This window comes from Amphiprion ocellaris, chromosome 4 (genome assembly GCF_022539595.1).
Source record: "Amphiprion ocellaris isolate individual 3 ecotype Okinawa chromosome 4, ASM2253959v1, whole genome shotgun sequence".
Classification (NCBI taxonomy): Eukaryota; Metazoa; Chordata; class Actinopteri; family Pomacentridae; genus Amphiprion; species Amphiprion ocellaris.
This window is the reverse complement of record NC_072769.1, coordinates 19,024,925-19,049,451: the sequence shown is the minus strand read 5'-3', so window position 1 is coordinate 19,049,451 and position 24,527 is coordinate 19,024,925. Positions and strand designations below refer to the sequence as shown.

Below are 24,527 nucleotides of genomic sequence, written 5' to 3'. Positions count from 1 at the left end.
TTATAATAAATAAATTATTTCTAAAGCCATGAAGACATCTCCCTCATGGAGAAAATACCCAATTAGTGTGTTTTTCTCCTGCTGTGTACAACTTCCAATTAGCTTCAAGAGCACCTGCTGAGCTTGTTTATATGAGCTCTGTTGTACTATGTGCTGTTTCACATCCCAGTCAGTTCTGGCTTTCAGTTTTTCAGTCTCTTCTCTAAAAGCTTCTTTTGTTGTTTAAGTGGTTGCGCTTAACAGGAGGCTGTTGGTCATTTTCTGCAAAGCACAAAAACACCACAAGAAGGTCAAAAAGTGCTTCCGCTCAGCAAGAACTCATTTCCCAGAGACCACCTCTTTCGGGCCACTCCCTGTCTCAAATGTCACCGTTCAAACCTCTTCTAAAGAGGCCCTGCCCTCCATAATAAAAAGGTCACCATCTATTCAGTAATGACTGATAGAATCAAAATGATTTCTCTAGATTTTATATGAATAATTCAGGCATCGTTTAATCGAAAAGGGGCAATGGCAGGTGAGATGAGTCGTTTTTGTCTGGTGTCTGATCAGTTGGATTTATGTGAAGCAAATAACAGATAAACTGGCTGACAAAAAGAATTGGCTAGTTGACTTCATGCAATCCTGTGGAGAAAAGTAAACTTAGGATGTTTTGCATTCTTTCGTGGGCCTAACGAAGAACATTTTTGTACATACACTACCGTTCAAAGTTTGGGGTCACCCACACAATTTCATGGTTTCCATGAAAACTCACACTTTTATTCATGTGCTAACATAATTACACAAGGGTTTTCTAATCATCAATTAGCCTTTCAACACCATTAGCTAACACAATGTAGCATTAGAACACAGGAGTGATGGTTGCTGGAAATATTCCTCTGTACCCCTATGGAGATCTTCCATTAAAAATCAGCTGTTTCCAGCTAGAATAGTCATTTACCACAGTGTTGAGAAGGTATTTCTGATTAATTTAATGCCATCTTCATTTTTTAAAAAATGCTTTTCTTTCAAAAGTTAAGACATTTCTAAGTGACCCCAAACTTTTGAACAGTAGTGTACATAGAATTACCAGTGGAAACATTATGATTCAATGACAATTTCCAAAATTACACTTATGAAATAACCATTTCTATTCGTTCTGACATTTGTCCTAACTCTTCTGCTGTCTCATACTGTTCAGTTGAATGATTTATCTATCTGTCTGTAAGCTCACCAGCAGCAGACGTTGCTGAGGTGTACAATATCATTGTTACTTGTGGAAAAAACCGTCTATACCTTCTAAGATGCCACTCTAAGTAGCAGGTAAAGATTAGGAAAGAAGGTCTGATACTTAAAGCTGGAGACATTTTAACCTAATAAAGGAGAATTTTTCTCAGATTGTGATAAAATTTCATCGTGGTCCACAAGCTGTCAGTTCTGTGTGTGCAGGTCCAATATTCATGCAAAGTCCTGGCTCTGTAAAGGCAAAAAATAAATAAAAGATGCTTCAGACTGATTAACACAACTTTATACCAGGGTGGTGAATTTGTGCACAGGACAGGGAAGGTAGATGGACGAAAAAGGGGCAGTGAAAACGAGAGGGATGATAGATCCATCCATCCACTATCTATGCACCACTTAATCTTTATTCATTAGGGTCGCGGGGGAGCTGGAGTCTATCCCAGCTGACTTAGAGTGAAGGCAGGGACACCCTGGACAGGTTGCCAGTCTATCACAGGACTATCACACTTGCATTCACACCTTCAGATAATTTAGAGTTACCTATTAACCTCAGCATGTTTTTGGACTGTGGGAGGAAGCTGGAGAACCCAGAAAAACATGCAAACGCCATGCAGAAAGATCCTGGGAAGGCCAGGACGTAAACTGGGGATCTTCTAGCTGCAAGGCAAAAGTGCTGACCACCAAGTCACTGTGCAGCCCTACAATAGATCCAGCACATGCCAATTACTCCAGTCTATCACCTTGAAGTAAAAGTACCAGTTTAACACTATGCTCACTAGTGGTAGCAGTAAAACGATATGGACCTGACCTGTGGGACGCAAACACATGATTTACAAATGATGCTAAAAATACAAGGAAAAACACTGTGATCCCATAAGCTTCTACATGTTGCTTTAAAGTACTGTCATATGTAAAGATACTGGGCTCAGTCTGTCAGACTGATGCTGGAGATAATTTGATATCTTTATTAAGTATGCCATTAGTGCACTGAAACTGATGCATCACTGATTTCTATTAGCACCATACAGTCAGTCATTATATAAGGGACTTGGCTCAAACTAGAAACCTATGGAGGTAGAAGAAACATGAAATAATACTGAAGATTTTTGTCAGTTTTCCTGTGTGTCTATGGGTTTTGTGGATGCGCTCTTCCTGTTAAAAGATTTGTGCAACTTATTAAAATGATTACATATGGCGCAGTGTTGAGTGAAATGATGGAAATATGCATGTATGTTGGGTTTAGAATTAATTTTGAACATTTCGTACTACTGTTTGGGTTAGTGTTTTGTGTCTACCTCCCCAGGATGGAGATGAAAATGTCTTATCTACTAAATGTTCTGCAATACATCTCCCTTTTTAGTGTGAGATTAATGGTTTTTCTACATGATCCCTGACAAATAAACATATTAATCTAAACTAAACTCCTTCCCAACATCTGTATTTCCAGGGAATGAGAGATTAAATATCTAGACAGAGATGATGATATAGAGATGAGGAAAGCATGTCTTATGTTACACCCACATAAATTGGTGAGCCATTAGCTTCTAAATGGAAGAACACTGATCATTTATTATTGGGCCAAAAGATTTTTTTTGTCATCATCTGGTTGAAAGCATGAGGGCAAAATGTGTGCATGTACTTGTAACTGTGCTTGTAATACTGTTATACATAAACCCGTTGAATTTGTATGAATATGTCACGTCTACTCACAAGGTTGCACTTTAAAACATTGCACCTTATGATAATCAGTTCACAGTCAGATGTCTAGAGTTTCAAAAGAAAAGTCTCCTCAGTCAGCAGTAATTGTACCTGTTTAGTTCATTACAGCTGTCACTGGGGCAGAACAGTTTTCAGGATTTTTATGTCAGTGAAGCTTCAGCAGAAGCATAATGAAATCAGCTGAACTGAACAGAACTGGCAGAGAGGAGGAGGAGAGGATGAGCGACTGAGTGAACGAGTGAGAGGAAGCAGCTTATGATCAAGTGACGGATCCGACAGGATTACATGTCTAAATGGAGCTTAGGGCTCCCCTTGAGAGAGAGCGACAGAGTGAAATACCACAGACTGGAAGGGTTGTGTGGAGCAGAAAGACTCGATAGTTGTGAGGTAATTCACTGTTTCACATTTTGTAGATTCCCAGGATAGAAAAGTTGACTAGAATGAAATCAGATGTGTAGAGGGACTGCTGTGACAAAGAGTCATATGAAGGCACTACACGTATACTGAAGTGTGTTATATTCCTGTCTCTACTAAAGGTGCTATAGGGAGAGTTTTTCTCAATTGACAGTCTGAGTATACAAGGTGCTGCATGTGGCACAGGTTGCAAAGTCCAAAATGTGTTTATTATTATTATTGTACTAGGGTACATAAAAAAAAATATGGACTAGACACTAGACATTGATTTATTTGGTTGCAAACCAAGAAGGTACAAAAGCAACAGCGCTTGAGCTCAAAAAAAGGGGAGTAACAAAAAGAGTTGCAATATAGTAAAAAATGAAACCAAATTAAGCACTTTGGCCTTGCAGCTAGAAGATCCCCGGTTCGCGTCCCAGCCTTCCTGGGATCTTTCTGCATGGAGTTTGCTTGTTTCTCCGGGTTCTCCAGCTTCCTCCCACACTCCAAAAACATGCTGAGGTTAACTGGTAACTCTAAATTGTTCGTAGGTGTGAATGTGAGTGTGATTATTTGTCTCTATGTATAGCCCTGTGATAGACTGGTGACCTGTCCAGGTGTCCCCTGCCTTCATCCTAAGTCAGCTGGGATAGACTCCAGCCCTTTCATGACCCTAACGAGGATTAAGCGGTGTACAGATAATGGATGGATGGATGAAACCAAACTAAATGCCAGGTTAATGTCAACAAACACTAATTCTGTTGTAAAAGATGATAAATGAATTGTTTTGTGTGACAGCTCAATTCAATTCAATTCAATTCAATTCAATTTTATTTATATAGCGCCAATTACAGTCAAATTGTCTCAAGACGCTTGACAGAACCCATATGCCTGAACCCCCAGAGCAGGCCAAAAGGCGACGGTGGCAAGGAAAACACCCTTTCAACAGGGAAAAAAACCTCGAGCATAACCTTGATGTCCATGTCAGGACACTTGGCATCATATTTGACTCAGCGCTTAAATATGACCAATAGATTAAAGGGTGTCACTTTCTAAGGGCAATTACCAAATTGAAATCCATCCTCTGTCTAAAACGGTGACTACTGCATTAATTTCCTCAAAACTACATTACTGTAACTCTCTGTTCTTGGATACTGGCCAGTCCTCTCTATCTCATCTGCAGCTGCTGCATGCCTCCTTACTAGTACCAAAACAATGGAGAGCATCACCCTGTACTAGCCTGTTAAATGGAGCATTGATTATAAAGCTCCTTTATTAGCTCATAAAGCCAAGCATGAGTTGGCACCTGGATATTTCAGAATCAGGAGACTGTGCCTTTGCAGTAGCAGCTTGGCAGCTTTGCAACAGCCATCCTATTTCAATCCAGTGTTCCCCCTCCAGTGACATTTTTAGTTGTACATGTTTTCAATGGTCTCTGGTTTTACTAGTGGTCTTAGTATCTCAGTATTCTTATTCTATTTTATTCTAGAATCTGATCTTCTTGCATTTATATTTATTTAATTTGTTTCACAAATGAATTTGTTATCTGGTCTTATATTTTTGCACATCATTTTATTGTTGACTGTCTTTTAACACACATAGCTCTCTGTTTTAAAATTTGTTTGACAAATCAACTTGATTGGATTGTATCAAATCACAAATTAAATCTCACTCTCGAATTTATAACATTTTAACTGAATATTTTGTCCATTTTTATACTATAAATATATATACACTACAGGTCAAAAGTTTTAGAACACCCCATTTTTTCCAATTTTTGAATTGGAAATTATGCATTTTAATGTCTCATTGCACTCTGAAATGAAAGCATAGAACCAATAAACAAATGAAGTAAAAAAAAAAAAAAAAATCAATTTAGAAACCAAAATGTATTCTAAACTTTTGACTCATCAAAGTAGCCACCTTTGGCAGATATAACAGCTGAACACATTCATGGCATTCTTTCCACAATGGAAATCCAATATTCTTCAGGAAGTTCCTCCCAGCTTTGTTGCAGAAGTTCCCATCAGTGTGTGACACTTGTAGGTTGCTTTGCTTTCAGTCTTCTGTCCAGTTCATCCCAAACCAGCTCCATGGGGTTTAAGTCTGGAGACTGTGCTGCCACTCCATGTTTTCAAATGTACCATCTTGTTCTTTTTTTCTAAGGTAGTTCTGGCATAGCTTGGACTTATGTTTTGGGTCATTATCTTGCTGTAGGATGAATCCCTGACCAACTAGGAACATACCAGAGGGTACTGCATGGTGCTGCAGAATGCTGTGGTAGATGTTTTGGTTCAGGGTTCCTCTCACTCTGTACAAGTTACTGACCCTGGATCCAGTAAAACAGCCTCAGACCATCACACTTCCTCCTCCATGTTTGACAGTTAATGTCACACACTGAAGAACCATCCTTTCTCCTACTCAATGAGTACAAAAATCCTGCGTGATGAACCAAAGATTTCAAATTTTGATTCATCAGTCCATAATACCTTCTTCCAGTCTTCAGTAGTCCATTGGTGGTGTTTCATGGCCCAGACAAGCCTCTTTTTCTTATTCTGACGTCTTAGCAATGTCTTTCTCACTGCAGCTTGACCTGCCAAACCTGCAACTCCAAGTTTTCACAGTTGAAACTGAGATGTCTTACTATGACCACTAGTAAGCTCTGCTTGAAGCTGTTGTCCTGTGAGCCTCCTATCACCAAGCTGTTGACTCTCAGAAACTTGTCTTCTGATTCTGTTGTGGCTTTGGATCTTCCAGACGTTTGGAGAGTCTGGAGAGTTTCCTCCAGTTTCTGAGTGTCTTTTGATGGTGAAGAAAACTGTACTCACTGACACCTTGACTTTCTAATTTCTCTGTAGGACAGACCTACATTTGTAAGTGTTATGATGGTCTGTCTCTTTTCTATTGTTAATTGCCTTTTCCTCACCATTTTTATAGCAACACACTACTTTCTGCAGTACAATACTGTTCAAATAATGCTCTGGAGGGTTTGGTGTCACGGTGTGTTCCAACACTATTTTTATGCAGACAGAGGGGGTTGTAAGTAATCAAGAAAAGTTGGGACACCTGTAGGATTTGGTAGCACAAACTTTCAAGGCTTGATCAACCTCCACTGCTGCAGAACAGCTTTAAGTTGTTAACCCATTTCTTGTTCCCTGAAAAAGGCCTTTTTGTATAATTCTGAATTGTACTATATTTTTCAGTTTTGGGTAACCTTACCTTTTTTTAAGCTCTGGCAGTTCATCACTTACCTTTGTACCATTTCAAGCTATTCATTGGACTCGAACTACTTGAATTTAAATAAAAAACTGAGAAATTGGGGCGTTCGACAATTTTTGATCAGTAGTGTACATGTCAATAAAAGGTGTGATTCTGTTTTTAGCCATCAAAACATTAAATCTACTTCAGCCTAAATGAATCTATAATTAACACATTGACCATTTTTATTAATTATGATCTGTTCTCTGGTAACTTCATATTGCTTTTCTCTACTATTTGTACTGTATGTATTTTTTTGTATAACATTTAGGTGTTTTTTAGAGCTTCAATGCAGCTGCTATTAAGCAACAATCCAATATACCTGCAGACTTTCTAGCTTCTTTGCTCAGCAAAGCGTCACGAACACACCATTTACTGTTGTTGTTGTTGGTTCAGCACCTCAAAGTTGCAGGCCACAGAAAACGAAGAGCGGCTCCTGCTGGATCTGTAGCAAATAGCAGAGAAGAGCAAGTTCCTGTTACATCATACAATGTTTAACTGCTTGAAATATGAGCCGAAGAAACAGAAAGAGGAGGGCCACAGGAAGGAGGAAAAAGCAGGAGGTGGCAGGACGGCCAGCTGTGAATCGGAACAGTCTGTATCTGTACATGTACGGGTTTCTACTTGCATTTATTAAGTTCTGTGCATGTAAATGGTTAATGGTTCTGGCAACTATCTGAGTGCTTAAAGTGCTTCGCCTGCAGGTTATGAAACACCGCATTACTGCCCTGATATGACTTCCCTTCTAAGTTCAAAGGTTGCTGCAGGCCAGTGAATGCCAAGCAGGGCTGCAGCGTGACAAAGCGGTAAGACATGCAGTCTTTAACACTGTTTCTTGCATATATTTAATGGATATTTTATTGATTGAATTGAATGTCATGTCAGTGTTTTTCTATTTGCAATCATGTAACTTGAACTGAGCTCTTTGCTCCAGTGAAAGGCATTAACAGACCGCTTCAGCAGAGGCAGCCTGCTGGACCCGAGGGAGTCTTTAAAACAGTTTTGCAGCCAATTTTCTCTCAAATGCACCCACAAATTTGATTTTCTCTGCACAATGTACCAGTTTCCAGGCACATCTTGATAAAGACACAACGCTTTAGCATTTTGTGTTTCTCTTTGATTACTGTTGTTGTAATGAATGTGAGAGAAATGTGTAGAAAAATGAAATCACACAAAATTAAAGAGTTCATACACATTGTCAGCATCAGGTTATAAGAAGTGCAGAGCTTACAGTAGACGCTTCAGTGCACATTTGAGGTATTTAACATTTACAAGCAGTATGTAAACTCTGAAAAATCATTATGACACACTATAATGAAGTTGTAAACAGATAAGGACATTGAATTGTATGTAAATGAGCAACATGTGTCACCAATTTTCTATTTTGAAGACACATTATCTGTTTTTACATCAGCCTTCATGCCAATGAACAGTAAATGGGAGGATTAAAAGTGTTACAGTGCAGACAATGTGCAGGAGATGATAGTTTATAGTGCTGTTACTGTAAAATGCTGATGCAGTTGTTTACTTGGCATCATATCAGCGTTTATAAGGAACAAAATGAATGGTGTGGCAGAGCAACTGAATTTATGTCTTCTTAATGATATCAAGCATAGGCGTAACTTTATAGAGTGCTCACACTTAAAAATGTAAGTATTTGCAACTGTACTGAGAGATACAACCCCACACACAAGTTTAAATATAAAAACTTCACTCCTTTACATGCAGTTGTTTAAACGAGGAGTTAAATGAGGACAGTGACCGAGTTTCCCCCACTGAGGTGACGCCTCCAGCTGCAGATGTATGATCTCCCGTGGTTTCTAGTAGTGACCTTTGTGAGCAGTCAGGGTGATTGACAAGGCTGCTTTATGGCCCTAACGTCTTCTTAAAACTTTGCTGTCTTGTTGCTGATTGAAACTACAAAGAGATCATTTAATTCTGGCTTTTGTCCACTTTAGCTCCCACTAAACAGAGTATTGACAGTAAAATTCTGTCTTGTACTTCTGCATTTTTAAGACACAACAAAGCAATAGTCTATTGTGAGAAGAAACAAAGACACTGATGTTGTGGAAATCTGGATGAGCCGTAGCAAAATGTCAGCATTTGTCTTGTTTGTCATTTATTCAAGAATGAAAAGAGAAACAATGAATAATAAAAAAGAGTAATGCAGAGTGAATATTTCAGCTGAAGGTCAGAGCTCTGACACCAGGCTTGTGTTCAGAGGTCCGACCAAGGTTCAAACAACAAATGCAAATTTATAATAGTATCTGCCCTTCACACAGCACAGCTTCGCCGTTCTCATGAATACAGCCGAGTAGTCTCACGGTCTTAGTGCTATCAGACCTTGGTGCTTGATGCTAGTCACAACAAAATCATATACCATAACAAAGTAGTAAAAAAAAGTTATGGGTCGTTCCAGAATTGGAGGACATCTTATGTTCCACCCATCAAATTTCAAATAATCCATCTACAAATCTCCATTTTTTTATATATTATTTTTTTCAATGATGTCCCTTGTAATTGTGGGAAAATTTTTTTCATCAACATAATATTGTTAATAATAATTGTTATGCCTAGAAACATGTGTCCCACAACAACCCTGTTAGCATAACCTTTATAGCTGGTAGAAGAGGAAGAAAACAGTGAATCACATGAAACGCTGGAAATAACATCTTCAAACAGTTTTCCAAAAGAATTTTTAGAACAAAGCTATATCCTCTCTTCTATTTTTCATATTTTCATAACATTATCAGCCACAACATGCGTGCAACCCTGTTAACATAACCTTTTTAGCTGGTAGAAGAAGAAAACAGTGAATCAGTAAAAAACAGTAAAACAGTAAAAAAGAAGGTCTAGTTTTCAGAAATTCTGAAGCCCAAATGTCCTCCAATTCAGGAATGTGTCACATTCACGTTTTAAAAAGTGTAAACTAGAGCAAACTGTGCTAATAACTAAGCTTCTGTTACCCAAGTTGACCATAAACGAGCGGCTGTGTTGACCTGTCCTCGCTGGCACTTTAACTCACCTTTTCTGTAGGTTAAGTTAGCTGTTAACTTGTCTCTCAAAGGTATAAAAGTAAACGGTGCTGTCAGTATTAAACAGATTCCAACAGGAACTCTGACACACTGGCAGCTTTTGGGGCTGATCTAGTAGTTTTCCCAAGGTGAGACAAAATTTAACAAATTTATGTTTTTATTTACCTGTATTTGTGAAAAAAATGTAATTGTTTAGAGATAATTTATGAATAGCTGATATGCAGAACAGGAAATTTGATGGGTTTGATTTGAAAAACATTTGTACATTCTTATTTCACATAGAACATTTTTACTTTGAGTGTATATTACACTTATTGTGCATTTTGCATTTTATATTTTTCTTATTGTTTATTTTACTTACTGCATATTTTTGCTTATTTATCTGTATTTAAGATGGTGGTGACTTTACTGTTTCTGCTGTAACAACCAAATTTCACCTCAGGCATTAATGACATATTTCTATTCTATTCTATTCTATTCTAAAAACACAACGGATTGATGTGTACTTGTATTGCAAGTCGATTTTTTCACTATATTTGAACATTTTGTGGTCTTATATAACCATTCAGATCTGGAAGTGATTCACTATAAACGCCACTGAGTCACAGTAAGGTTGGGAAAAGCTGTGTAGAATTAATTAACAAGGCAGTATTGTGCAGCAGCTTAACACTTGTGCTGTCCTGCGGGTCAAAATTGACCTGTTTTAAAGTTTGAAAATGTGGGGAAAAATATATATTTTCACAGTAAAACTTTTGATGTCCACATTTTCAACATTTTTGGGAAATCTTTGAACATTTTTTGGTGGAAAAAAAGAAAGGTAAAAATGTTTCTTAAGAACATTCACAAAAAAACTACCAAAAATCCAGTGAATTTCGCTGGATTTTGGTAGATTTTTTTTGAATGTTCTTAAAGAAAATATTAGAAGTTTTACTGATATATATGTAATCACTTTTTTTTTTTATATTTTTAGGATTTTTTGGAAGATTTTCACTCATTTTTTGAAAATATTTCCAAGAATTTTCTTGCCAAATTTGTGGGCTTTTTTAAAAAAAATAAAACTTTTAAGGGAAACTTTTAAGGAATTATTGGAATTTTCTTCCTGAAGGTTTTGCAAATTTTCAGAAATTTGGGGATTTTTTTTTGCTGAATTTTTGGATTTTTTTCAGACAAGGAAACAATATTTTTTTTTGATGCCCATAAATGAGAACAACATGAGGGTTAAAGTCTTTTTGGTTGGTTCTTTCTTTTCCTCACTCATTTGGCTCACATACAAATCAATCTAAAGCAACTGTCCAGAAACAAACTTTTGAACCCTATAAGTGATTAGCCTATATCATGATTTTTTCCACCCGTAAGAAACAATGGTTTTATGACTCCAACTGGCCAACAGACAATAAAGGTCAGGATAGCTGTTATCTGGGTTCTTCTTGAGTTGCACTACTAAAAGCTCAAACTTTTCCAAGCACCATGCATCCTATTTGTCAGAGAACAACAGTTTGTTATCAGGATGTTGTCACAGTCCTTTAAAACAATGTTCAAACAATTAATGGAAAAGCTGTTTCATTAGTGCTTGATTTCTAACTCTGTAATTTCATCTGCATAAAATGTTTATCTAAAGATTAACCAACCTACTGGGAAATCATTGAATGGGTTGGTCACCTATTAAATCAAATGACTTAGTCATATCACGCAGCAAGACCTTTGGATTTTTCATTCCAGTTTCTGACCAGAGACTGAACCTGACATCTTCTGTCTGGTTTAAAATGCGCTGGTGTTACTCAAAAGTTGGATTTTTAAGGACATTTACGCAACAAACAGCAAAAAGCAAAACACTAACAGTCTTTTTTTCCTGACAACAGATGGAGTCGGTCTCTTTCCCACCACAGTCCAGCATTGCCATTTGTGGCGGCACACATGGAAATGAGATGACAGGGGTGTATCTGGTGAGAGAAATGCAGAAACATAAGGTCGATAAAATTGGATCTGTTTCTATAAGCACCGTTCTGTCAAATCCACGGGCTGTGGATGTTTGCAGACGGTACACAGAAACTGATCTCAACCGCTGTTTTACAGATGCATTGCTGAGGTAAGCTGAAAAATAATATACTTTGGCCTATAGTTTGTGCATTTGAGATGTCTGCAATGTAATATCAAATCATTTATGTATATAAAAAAAAGTCTTGACTATATTTCCTGGTTTCTAGTTCTCCCATTACAGATTCAACACCCTATGAAGTGAGGCGAGCTCAGGAGCTGAATGCTCAGCTAGGACCCAAAGGAAGCGAAAAGGCCGTGGATATGCTCATAGATCTCCACAACACCACAGCAAACATGGGCCTGTGCCTCATCTTTTACACTGCAGACTATCTCCCTCTGCAAATTTTCAAATACATACAGGTATGAGCTGCATGGTCACAGATTTATAGCGAGGAAATTTGATTTTGTGATATCTTTTTGCAATAACAGCAACAACATTAACAACAATGCTGCCGGAAAGTTTGAATACAATTTAGTAGAGGTCTCATAATGCATATCTTCAACTTAATTTTACTGCAAATGTTATTTTATTTACTTGTAGCATAAAAAAACTAGAAAAGCACTCAGAGAGCACAGTACTTCACCAGGGCTATTCATTTCCCCACATGGTGTCAGAAATGCAGCATTTTTTTTTTTTTTTAGAAATGCAGCATTTGTTTATTAGTTACTGGTGATCAGAAATCACGGCAACATAAGCTCCACCTGTAACATTTAATATAGATGTACCCAGAAACAAAATGACCTTGCACTGAGCACAGGCGTGTGTTACACATGTGTATGTTTTGTATGGATACTGAATTGCGTGACCTAAATATGTAGCAGGCAGCGGGAATTGATGGGACTCGGAAACAACCCCACAACTTAATCAATTGTTCCTTGTATCCTTTTGGACGGATAAGTCCCGATAAGTCCACAGTGGTCGATTTGCAGTAGGATCTCAATCATGTGATTGTCAGCAGGCAGTCGACATAGTGTTCACTTGTTGTCATGGTTACAGTGACGCCGAGCTGCTATCTAGCAATGATACGGAAATCCTTAACAAATCCATGGATCCAGACTATAATCTGCATCATTGCCAAAATCTAATCACTTAGTCCTTGTGTCATTTCTGACCTTCCCTGAAAATTTTAACCAAATCGTTAGTCTGTTTTTTAGTAATGTTGCAAACAGACAGACAGACAGACAAACCAACGCCGATCGTCACATAAATCTGCCACGTTCCTTGGCAGAGTAATAATAAAGGCATATTTTTTACAACTACAATCAAGTTAAAAAAAAAATGCTTTTCTTTCAAAGATGAGGACATTTCTAAGTGGCCCCAAACTTTTGAACAGTAGTGTATGTTGCTGGTACACCATTTATGTAATTATGTTCTCAACTGAATCCAAAGAAATCTCCATCACATTCTGGCAAATCTCATTTGAATTTAAGTATATAACTCTTAAAGTGAGCTGTGAATGTAATGAGTCGACCTGTTTGGTTTTCAGAATAAGATGTCGTCTGTGCCTGTGAGAGCAATGCAGCTGGACATACCTCTCTCTGACGCCTATTCCTTGGACTCGTTGGGCAAGCATAGCTTCTGTAAGTGTGTCTGTCTTTGTGTGAACTGAGTAAATGAAGATTTGTCTTCTCTAAATAAGTGAACAGATCAGATCTTGTTCTTTGCAGCAATAGAGGTGGGTCCTCAACCCAACGGTGTGCTCAGAGCAGACATCTTCAACATAGTGAAGGAGGCAGTGGATCACACCATAGCATGGCTTCAGGAATTCAATTCTGGTAAGAAGAAATAAATGACTATGTATTGACCTCTAATGGAGCTAGCTTTGGTTTTATGTGGTTTTGACTTTTGTCCAGTACAAAGGAGGGAACAGCCTAAATCTAGAAGGCAAATGTCTGAAACCTTAACTATCTGCTTGACTTTATCCTCCTCGTGACCCTTAAATGACCCCAGTAGCACTACCTTTTTTTTTCTTGAGTAAGCCTGGCATCACTCACACCATCTTCTCCCAACAGGAAGTACCTTTGAGGCAGGTGAAGTGGAAGCATTCACAGTGGTGAAAAGTGTCGACTACCCACGGGACCCAGTGACTGGTGAAATAAGTGCTGCCATACACCCTCAGCTGCAGGTACAGTACGAGATGCACTTTACAGCCTTCACTTGAACAATTCTTCATAAGCTGGTATCATCTGAACATTTACATTCATGAATTCAAGCATGCGAGGACTCTACTTAGAAGACTGTTACGTGTTTGTTTTTCTCCAGGATAATGACTTCAAGCTTCTCAAGCCAGGCGACCCCATTTTCTTATCATTTACGGGGGAGACGGTGAAGCACGAGGGAGAAGAACTCTACCCTCTCTTTGTGAATGAATGTGCCTACTATGAGAAGAAGATTGCCTTCCATTTAGCTCAGAAGCGCACTTTTAAGCTCCCGTCTATACATATGAAGAAAGACTGAGAACATAGTCAGAGATCAGGACCAAAATATACTCACTTAACATTACGTGTGATCTAATCATCTCAAATAAGCAAATGCACAATCCTAACTCAGTGATAAATAAATATTTATAGGTGCAGATCACAACAGCACGAGTACTTCCTGCATTGCAATTCAGAAATTTTGCAACATTACTGCCTCTGTGAGGTGTAAAACGAAGCTCGTTTGTAACACCGGAGTTGTTTTTGTACCTGAATCAGTGATACTGCTCAAGCTCTGGAGTAAATTCTCCACCCACGCTGTATTTTTTAGAATTAATTTGCTTGATCGGATCATGACTGAACTTTTTGTACGATGGCAATTATGCACATTACACAACATCACTTTAAATATCGATTCATCACATTAAACATGGTGTTTTGCCTCAAGTTGTGTCATTTACAAGTTTTTTAAAAAGCTAATTTCTAACAGATCTGTTCAATTTGTCTGTCGAAAGAAATGTTCTTCAGGCAGATAAGTAAAAGCATTTATTTTGTTAAACATGTTAAGGGTTTGTGCAATGGCTTCTTCTTGTGGTCTAAACAAGGTGGAGATGTTTAAAACAGATTGTGTGCACTTTGAATTATTTTGTCTTTACAATACACTCTAAGAAATTTAAATTGCCAACAGACACAAAGAAAACAAATTAATATAAATATTAATATGATGAATGCAACTGTGAAGTATGAAACGGTCGAATAAATTGGTACATGAAACTAATTATTAACCACAATGAAGGGAAACTTTGTATTTATTCAATAAAGGCAGATTTCTGACCACCCCCAGATTATAACCCTAAACCCCCACAGGCTGGTAGACACTAGACATGATGAGTGCATCACTTCATCCTCCTCTCTTCTTACCCTGATGCCCCCATCACTTTGGAACAGGGTAAATCTGGACTCATCAGACCACATGACCTTCTTTCATTGTTCCATAGTCCAATCTTTATGCTACCTAGTAAACTGAAGCTTTTTTTTCTGATTAGCCTCACTGATCACTGGTTTTCTTAGAGCTACAGCTGTTTAGTCCCAATTCTTTGAGTTCCCTTCACATTGTGCATGTGGAATTGTTCTTATTTTCACTATTAAACATAGCTGTGAGTTCTACTGTTGATTTCCTATGATCATTTAAGAGTTTGTTCTGACCACATTTGTTCCTCAAAGATGATGGTTCACCACTATCCTTCAGGTTTCAATAATGTGTTGGACGGTTATTAACCTGATTTTAGTAGTTTCAGAAATCTCCTTAGTTGTTTTCTTTGCTTGATGCAGGCCAATAATTTGACCCTTCTGAGACAGATTAACATCCTTTCCATGACCACAGGATATGTCTTCCAACATGGTAGTTTAAGAAATGAGAAGCTCCTCACTGCATCAGCTAGAGTTAAATAAGTTGTTGCAGCTGAAACATATTCATCACTGCAGTAATTATCTAATGGAAGGCTCTTACCTATTTGTTTAGTTAATTCAGAGTGACAACTTTTTATTTGGACAGGCAGTGTGTTTATAACCGTCTTTCTGTCTGCTGCTGACAGAAGCAGCTTGTTTGTCCAGACTAAAAAATATCTTGCTGTGACAGCTCTGCTCACTCTCACAAAGTGTTTGGAGGAAAGAACCACAGCACACAGCTGCAACTGTGGGAACACTATCGACTCCATTATTAGACAAAGCTGGAAAGTGTCTCAAAAGTCACAAATCAAAGATTACATCTTTTTGTCTGTCTCTGCTCAGACGGATAAATGAGAGACAGAATCTATAAGGTCTGAATGCAACTTCATTTTAGGCTCTTTTGTGTTTGAAAGAGTCCCATATGCAAACACAGAGATTAATTGTGATAAATAATTCTAAATGAGAGGCACTTTGTCTTTGTGAATTCACTTTATTATGGAAACTGCCCCAACAGTCTGCAAATGTCAAATGTATTAAAACACAAACAAGTACAGTGTGCTTCAGAATGCATAAAAACATTTACAAAAGCCACAGTGTATACACATCGAATGTGTAACAAAACATTGTGATACAAAAACATCACAACTTGTATTTTGTACTAAGAAATTAGTAATTTTGGAATCTGGCTCACACTAAAAAGTGGCAAATTCATGTATCTTCCACACTACTGTTCAGTGTGAACACAAAAGATTCGCAAGGATTTGCACTTGAGGCTTTAGCAGATTCACTTGTTCAGAGTCAGCAGCAAACATCTGAAAGGCTTAAATAATGCAAAGCTTAACAAATCAGTCACTGCTGGAACTGAAAGGAGAACAGACTGCAAAACCACAACTTTTCCATCTCTCCATTAGAATCGTAAAATGGCAGTAGTAAGGTTTGTGGCGTCAGGTCAATTCAGTTTAACATTCAAATTAATCTCATGATAACATATTAGATGTATAAATACAGGTGACAATGAGTGGTTTCATTTTTTAGCGGGTGACATTTAATGACATTTAATCAGCATATACCACAGACTGAAATCAACAATTACCACAGGTGACAGAAATGTCAGCTTGAAAGGCATGCAAAGCAAAAAGGCTTGGTATTTAAGATTATGTAAAAAAGCAGAACAAAATGAAACACTTAAGAAAAATAGGCATGATTAATACTTTTCATGCACTTAAGAGAGAAAGCTACCTTGACGTGGATAAGTCCAGGTCTGAGATTTGTGACTGCATGTTGAGAGTCAAGAACTGAGTTAAGGGCAATGTGGTGAGCAGCTTTAGAAGCAGTGGCAACCAAAAAGAAGGCAACAAAATACTGCACAGAAACACAGTTAACACCAGAAATTACAAACCACCTGTGACAGCTGGATGTTGAATACATTACGTAAGAACATGCTTTGGGCAAGATACATATACATTTTTTTTAAAAAAGAAAAGCAAAGGTGCATTAACACAACTCAAAGTTATTAAACCCATATTTATGAGTATTTCTGGGGATTAGCTGCAAATTTGTTTAGTGTATTCCTGCCTGTAGGTCTGTACATAATCATGTTTTATCAAATAAAAGACTCTTACAGAGGACATGATAGGTTACCACCAGCACATTTCACTCTATTTACATCCTCTCTTAACCACACATAATGTTTTAGAAAGTCTTAGGTTGTTTTAAAGTATATTGTCATCAGAGCAGTCTCTGTTTTATGCTACCCTGTAAGCGGTCATGCGGGTGTAATTCTTACGGTGACTTCTGGCCGCCCAAAGGAACAAAGCAGCTGCCATCATCTGCAGAGGGAAGGAGATGAGGGCGAGGTAGAGGGACCAGCCCAACGAGCCTTCTACCCCTTCTGGTGGTCTGGAATACTGGTGGAGCAAATCCACCCCAGCCAGGAAGCAGCAGACGGTGCCCAAAGAACACAGACCTGATGAGTAGAAGACAGACTAGTGAGATAAGACAGTCTGTATGAGCTCATGTAGTAGGTCAGCTGGCTCCAAACAGCTGACGCTTCTGCGGTTTTTCTAACTGGCTCCAAGTATAAAGCTCACTGAGAAAATCCCAAACGTCTCCTTTGGAGTGCAAATGCAGTATTTACTACAAGCAGGGATTTCATTCACACACGGCATCAAAGCAAAGGCATTCTGAAGACGGCCTTTGCCAACATCGCAAGAAATTATGACACTTCTGTGCTGTCTAACATCTAAGGCAGCAGGGGTGTCAAACTCATTTTAGTTCAGGGGCCACATACAGTCCAATTTGATCTCAAGTGGGCCAGACCTGTGAAATCACAACATAATAACCAATACATACAACAACTCCAAATTTTTCCCTTTGTTTTAGTGCAAAAAAGTACATTCTGAAAGTGGTCACATTTAATGCACCGTCTTTTTGAAAAACATTATGAATAAACTGAAATTTCTTAAGAAAATTAAGTGCTATTTCAACAATATTATGCCTCAGTTAATCATTTACACATACCTTACAGGTCACAGTGCATCTACAAAGGCACAGAACATTTAGTCGCAGGTATCTGGACCTGAACGATATAGTATTTTACGTTAGGATCAAAACAACTTGTCAAGATCTACAAATGATTTTAAATTTACATTCATTTATACATCTGTATAGTAATCCTGACTACCTGAACTCACACACCATACAAACTAAATGGGAACTATTAAGGAAGAAGGTTAATTTATCCCCCTGACTTACAAATGGACAAAATTTATACAAAATATATACATAAAAGTTGTTGCAGTGCAGTGGAAAAATTTAAAATAGCAGTGACTTTTATTGAATGATTGCAGTTAATGACATCTCTGTAATTTTTACAGTTTGCCAAGTCACCCCGCGGGCCAGATTTGACCCTCTGGTGGGCCGGACTTGGCCCGCGGGCCGTATGTTTGACACCCCTGGTGTAAGGGAAAGAGAGTACAAGTACAACATCACACATCAACAGGCACATATTTAATGAGTAAAACAACAGTATAGATCAGCGGTTCCCAAACACTGGGCTGTGTATCAGTACCGGGCTGCACAGAAAGAATAAAAATGTTTTGTTTATTGTTTTATTTCTGCCAGAGTCTACATGGTGCTTTATTTTGAAAATCTACCAGATTGTCACTTCTGTCTGTACTCGTTTACTGCACGTCACTGTCAGTTTTCATGCCCTGCCGTTAAAAGAAAATGAATAAAAAAACTCATGTCTCCGGAAAGCTTCTTTGAAAAGAAGGAGAGGCTGAGACAGAAGAAAAAGTAAATACATATTTAGCAATAAAAAGTAATTTTATTAATTTAGGATGCTTTTTTTAAAACAATAATGATTTTAAAAAAAGATTATTTGTTATGTGTGTGATGACAGGTCGGTAGAAAATTGTCTTTTTTGAACCCAGTCCGTGGTGCAAAGAAGTTCGGAGACCGCTGGTTTATACCATAGCTTAATAACTGACAGTACAAGAAGAATTAGGGTCTGTGTAAATCATCTCACTAAAAGAAGAATTTACTAGTTTATGTTTTCCTTTTACAGCTAAAGTTGAAACACTGAGTCACAATGTTGTAAAAGGGATTTTCTGAAGAAAATGTAACAAAAAAAAAGAAAGAAAAAGGATTAATGAGGGATTCCAGCAGCCAAATGGTTATGGAAAGGGGTCATATTGGGATTTGTGGTGCGTGCAGTGAGGACAGTAAAACAGAAGCTGCTTCTAGAGAGCAGTTCCAGTGGAAACCACGTATTATGTTTCAGTTTAAACCCAACTAAACTGAATTTCTTTCACTGTTCCTTCATGGTTTTGCTGAAATGTTTGAGCTAGACGTGTCAAATTACATCTAATTAGCCAGACACAGAGATTCCGATTTTTAAAATAATTTTATTTATTCGCTCTCTGAAATTTGGATGAATTTGAAGAAGAAAACTGGCCTTCACAGTGCACTGTGAAGAGCACAAACATGGCAAGTAATGTATTTAGTTATATACAGGCCTACAACCAAATACCCTGCAGTATCTACAGAAACTTACAGGCTGAGGAACTTTCATTATTAGGATGACTGTCTTTTGAATTATTTTTAGTGACTTAAGTTATCAGACAAGTTCCATGCCTGCAGTAAAACTGAAAAAAGTCCTATAAATCTCTCTGTAATAATTCACCTGATATGCAAAAAAAGAGTAATTCTTCAGACAAAACTACATTTGTACTTGAATTGCCATGAATTTGTGTACAATAGCTCAGCTGTTCCCTTCATGAAAAGCATCTAGGTTACAAGGTCATGTCAGATCACAATAGCAGGTCAGAGTAATTAATGAAGTTGCTGCTGCTGTGTAAATGACACACAGCTCCTCTCCCAGTGTGAAAACACTTCGGATCCTGCTGCTGTGTGACGCTACAGCTAATTAATGAAGTAAAAGAAAAGAAGGCGACGCTCTACGTTCAGCATAAGAGGTAGCCTGAAAGCAGATTTCTAGAGGTGTATAACGTTGGAAAACTGAAGGAGCTGGAACTGAGCTCCGACAGGAAGTGATCTGGATATCTCTGCTCCAGTGTATTGTGGTTGAAACACATCCCCCTAAACTGCAACATCCCTGACATCTCTACATTTTCAACTGTCAAATAACGGCAAAATGCAACACAATCAAATAAATACGACAGTTTGACATTTTGTTACAGAATTAAAACTCACCTCACAAGTAGAGAGCACAAGCATCTCTGCCTGTTACGCACCAGGCTGTAGTTCTGAAGTTCAATCATCAGCAGCTGAACACGTGTTAGGGTACATTCAAAATCAACTAAGTCGCACGACACGCTGTCTAATCACGGTGGGAAATGAAAGTGTTCATAACTGCTGTGAACAACTATATTCACTGCAAGATGGAGTCTTTGCAATTTTGACATCAGTGAGATGTTGGAGGACTGTATTTCAGACATTGCTCATTTTGACACTTCAGCTATGAATGTCTGACACACAAACAACTACGTTAGCAGCTTTCTGTGTAAATCCCACTCAGCAGTGGTGTCTTGACCGACAATATAATGTACATGTGAGATTATGTCACTACCCAATCCAGAAAGACTTTCTTACAGTCACTGTGCCAAATAGGAGAATGCAACAGGCTTTAAACAACTGCAAAAGATTGAATTACATATACATTTTTTGAAAAAAGTTGACAACCAACTGGATACATTTCAAGGCAAGTAGAGCGCTGTTGCAGCTGCCTCTCACGCCTCGAATCCGTACGTTTGCAAGGGTGTCTGTTTGACTGATAATTCATCCTGAACGTTGATGTTTGTATGCATTGCTTCATTTAGCCTGTATCAATGTTGTGCATCTCATTTATGCATCTGATGAAATGACAGTAAGCATTAGACCCAAGTTCTCTGCTCAATCTCTGCACCCCATTTTTGTATAGCTGTTGTATAGCATTTTCTAGGTTTGTTCTTACAGCTGTTTGGCATTGTGTAGCGTAACCCGTAAGTACTAGCTCTTGCTTTGCAGCTGTTAAAGGCATCTGTAGTTTTTGGTATTTTCTTCCAGGAGTTAGCCTAGTGTCTGTAGCTGTGTCAGCATCCGTAGCCTCACGCTTTTTGTATAGCCTTAGTATTTCTAGCATATCCTGGGTTATTTCTCTTTAGCCATTTTGGCTAAAGAGAAATAGTCTGTATTGTGAGTTATCCTTGTAAATAAATCATTGTAATTTTAACCTGTCTGTTGAGTCTTTGCATCAGCACTGGAACATCTTTAGAAACCCATGCAAGACATTACAGATTCCACACAGTTTGTTATTGCTGTTCGTGGTTTGAAACGGGGGAATATGCACACAAATCTCTCACCTGCGAGCAGATGGAGCACTCCCACACCCAGGATCGGGGTGAATGTGCGGCAGAGGCAGGCACAGACCCCAACATGGACGCTGAGGAACACCAGCGCCAGTGACACCAAGGGCAGGAGAAACTGGCACCTCCACAAGTCTGCATCAAAGACAATGATTACAGGATAAAGCCTTAACTTGGGCATCCACATTATCTAATACTCACTGATGTGCATGTAAAGACAGCAGCAGGAGCTTAACTGAGAAAGATGGAAACAAACTCTATATAATTTAAGATGAAGACAATTTAATGGTGCAAAGAGATTCAGAACACGATTGACATGCTTGCCTAAAAATTACAAACCTTAGGCTTAGAAAAAGTTGTATGTATGCATTGAAAACAACTTACAGAGGAAAAAAATATCTATTTTATTAGTATTTAAAGAAACACAACATCAAGTTATATCCAGACAGATGGAGGAAAAGGATAGACTCACATGTTCTGAGCAGGTCTTCTTCTTCGTTGTTGTCTTCAGAGTGTCTGTACTTTGAGGTGAACTGCTGAGGAAGCGTGAAGCTCACACACCAGGTCTCCAACTTGGGGTCTAAAATCAAAGTCCGAGTGCACAAACGTAACTGTTCATTATATCAATATAAAATACAACATATAGAATGTGATGTAGGGCTGGGTAATATGACAAAACACTATAAGTATTTTAAAAACAAAAGCAAGCATTTATTTTAAATATCTAGAAGTAAAGCAGGAAATGAGCAGGACTAATTTACAGGAATGTTTGATTTACACAATCCTCAGTTAGCTTAATTTTAAAATTTACTACAATCAATACACTCTACAGGGTTTCCCTAAAGTCTAGACACATAAGAAATCTTATTAACGACAATTTCTTTGCCTCCACAGATTAAAAATGGCTTTGCCAAAAGAAGAAAGTGTTGAACTGGCACTTCTCAGTGGACGTGAAAGATAGCAGATGAATTTAATCTTTCAACAAAGCCATCCTGTATTACAGTGACAGATTTTATCCATCCCAATGTGAAGCACTCAGTCATGACCTTAATGTTCCCAATTTGTATTTTAGTTCTTCCCAAGAAATCTAATTCTGGTTAAAAATAAAACTGTTTTGTGAGTTTCTGACACTTAATTCAGCTCAAAGCTCAAACTTCAATGCTCCAATGTTAACTTAAACTAAAATCTCAAGTCAGTGCCTTCTATTTGTGATCCTGGATGATCAAAATTTACTTCAAACAAAGCACTTTGGCCATTCATCACTTGACAGAACATTTACTATAAAGCTGCCCAGCTGTACCACCATGTACAGGGAGTAATACCTGGTGCGTCGTACCAGTGGGACTGACCGGGCACCATGATGCACCTCCACCACAATCCCAGAGTGCCGTTGAGGCGGAACATGGCGCCGCTGTATTTCATCTCATCGAAGTCGCCATTGATAAACTCCCCTTTGAGCTCGGTGGCGTTGCTGGCCTTATGTTTGACCGGTGGACTGCTGTACTGGTACCAGTGTTGAGTTCCTACGGCCACGGAGAGGTACACTGTGGCCAGCAGGCTCAGCACCGAGCCGATCACCAGAGCTGTGGCATAACGATTATCCACCATGGTCTCAGTGAAGACGGCTGGCTTAAAAATGTATTTACCAACAGAAAACTTTGTTTGACTTGAAAAGGAAAAAAAACCCTGACAAGTTTAGGCTTTGACTCCTGGCGTGAAAAAGCCTGAGCTGATTAAAAATGATATTTCCACTTGTTGTTTTGGCACCACGGCATGTCTGTGAATTATTTTCAGTTGGCAGTGTCACTGTATCCGAGCACTGTATTTCATTCTGACATGTTGCTGCATTGCAAGTGCTGTCCCAAACACAGAGACGTTCATAACCTGCAGAGGAATAAAAGATAGACGCAAGTTAATTTTAGCTTAGCTGTATGTCTGTGAAGAGTTGAGTGATGAAACCTGTGTGGTGACAAAAAGTGTTCATCTGCCAAAAACTGATTACCACCCAAGAAAGCAATCATCCCTATGCCTCTCCCTTGTTTTGCCTGCTTTGTGCCCTAGATTAGACCTAATCCAGTTGTTTTTACCTGTGAACTTAGTTTTGTGGAATCAGTGCAACTCATATAATGCAGTTTTTCACTTGCCAGAAGGTGACTGCAGGGCATACATTGTGATTGAAATGTTCTTTACATATCAAAATGACTTGAATTCATTAAAGCAGGTATATTTCAAATATTATAAACAATGAGATAATGGCAAAACAGATCATGTCTTTGTTTTTTTTTATATATATAAAAGCCATCTTCAAATCATGTTCACTACAGTCTAAACAATGATACTAGACACACTTTCACATATTGTTTACTTGTGTATCATGTATCTGTTTTATATCACTTTAAAATTTTGTATGGCTGCAACCTTGGCCAAGTCTCCCTTGTAAAAGAGATTTCTAATCTCAATGGGACTTCCTGGTTAAGTAAATTTAAATAAATACTGAACAGATGAAGCTTTGATGAAACATTGGAAACCTCACTATAGTACTGCCTATAATCATGATAAATGTCAGGCTTGATTACATTACAAACAATTTCTTTTTTGGCACGATCAGATGGTTACTAAAAACGTTGAAGTTTCACAATGACAAACTTAATATCTGTCGCCACAGACACAAAGTTATGAGTATTTACATGTTATGACTGTTAAAACCAGAAAAGCACCGCAGACTAATACAAACTGGTAATACAGCTTTAACAAGAAAGGTGCCATCAGTTTATGACAGACAATGTGCCGCCTGTAAGCTTAAAATGACAATTATAAGGTGTGGTGAGTTCATTAGGGCTGTTAAATCTGTTTCAAACAGCTAAGAGTGACAAAGGAAGCTTCCTTAGCCATGTAGGAAGGTAGCATTGTACCAGCTAGCTAACGCTAAATAAAGCTAGTTAGGGCAACCTGCTTCATTATGGAGGTATTTTATGGACAGATACACTTTAAATATTTCGTCTGAGTATATGTTTTACCTCATTGCTGAAAAATGCTTTGTTAATTAGCCTTATCTTCTGTGCTCGCTTAGCTCCCAGTAGGCCTCCGCCATCTTCTTCTACGCTACTAAGTTTTCTTCCGCCTTATTTCTTCT

The 24,527-nt window shown here is 38.2% G+C and overlaps 2 protein-coding genes across 6 annotated transcripts; one reads left to right on the top strand and one right to left on the bottom strand.

The window, feature by feature from the left end:
- Positions 1-7,056: 7,056 nt before the first annotated feature.
- On the top strand, positions 7,057-15,245 carry LOC111567147 (N-acyl-aromatic-L-amino acid amidohydrolase (carboxylate-forming) B-like). 5 transcript variants are annotated; one of them, XM_023268078.3, is made up of 8 exons: positions 7,057-7,198; positions 7,293-7,394; positions 11,483-11,709; positions 11,828-12,020; positions 13,148-13,241; positions 13,329-13,436; positions 13,674-13,786; positions 13,924-15,245. In XM_023268078.3, the coding sequence occupies exons 3-8, from the start codon at positions 11,483-11,485 to the stop codon at positions 14,116-14,118; spliced, it is 930 nt and encodes a 309-aa protein (XP_023123846.1). In that variant the 5' UTR covers positions 7,057-7,198; positions 7,293-7,394; the 3' UTR covers positions 14,119-15,245. The 5 variants fall into 5 exon arrangements, with proteins under 5 accessions (XP_023123846.1, XP_054866039.1, XP_023123848.1 ...); XM_055010064.1 differs by having other exon boundaries at positions 7,083-7,182; positions 7,339-7,394; XM_023268080.3 differs by having other exon boundaries at positions 7,110-7,198; positions 7,339-7,394.
- A 752-nt stretch (positions 15,246-15,997) lies between these two features.
- On the bottom strand, positions 15,998-24,527 carry cldnd1b (claudin domain containing 1b). The gene is made up of 5 exons (XM_023268077.3): positions 24,412-24,527; positions 22,717-23,278; positions 21,867-21,974; positions 21,392-21,529; positions 15,998-17,493 (listed from the first exon to the last, which is right to left on the bottom strand). The coding sequence occupies exons 2-5, from the start codon at positions 23,000-23,002 to the stop codon at positions 17,273-17,275; spliced, it is 753 nt and encodes a 250-aa protein (XP_023123845.1). The 5' UTR covers positions 23,003-23,278; positions 24,412-24,527; the 3' UTR covers positions 15,998-17,272.

Coding starts and splice junctions, on each gene's coding strand:
- LOC111567147 (XM_055010064.1), top strand. CDS start 7,098: ATGAGCCGAAGAAACAGAAAGAGGAGGGCCACAGGAAGGAGGAAAAAG. Junction 7,395..11,482: donor GGCTGCAGCGTGACAAAGCG/GTAAGACATGCA, acceptor TCCTGACAACAG/ATGGAGTCGGTCTCTTTCCC. Junction 13,242..13,328: donor GTTGGGCAAGCATAGCTTCT/GTAAGTGTGTCT, acceptor TGTTCTTTGCAG/CAATAGAGGTGGGTCCTCAA.
- cldnd1b (XM_023268077.3), bottom strand. CDS start 23,002: ATGGTGGATAATCGTTATGCCACAGCTCTGGTGATCGGCTCGGTGCTG. Junction 21,975..22,716: donor CCACTGGTACGACGCACCAG/GTATTACTCCCT, acceptor CTTTGATTTTAG/ACCCCAAGTTGGAGACCTGG. Junction 17,494..21,391: donor AGTGCTCCATCTGCTCGCAG/GTGAGAGATTTG, acceptor TCTACTCATCAG/GTCTGTGTTCTTTGGGCACC.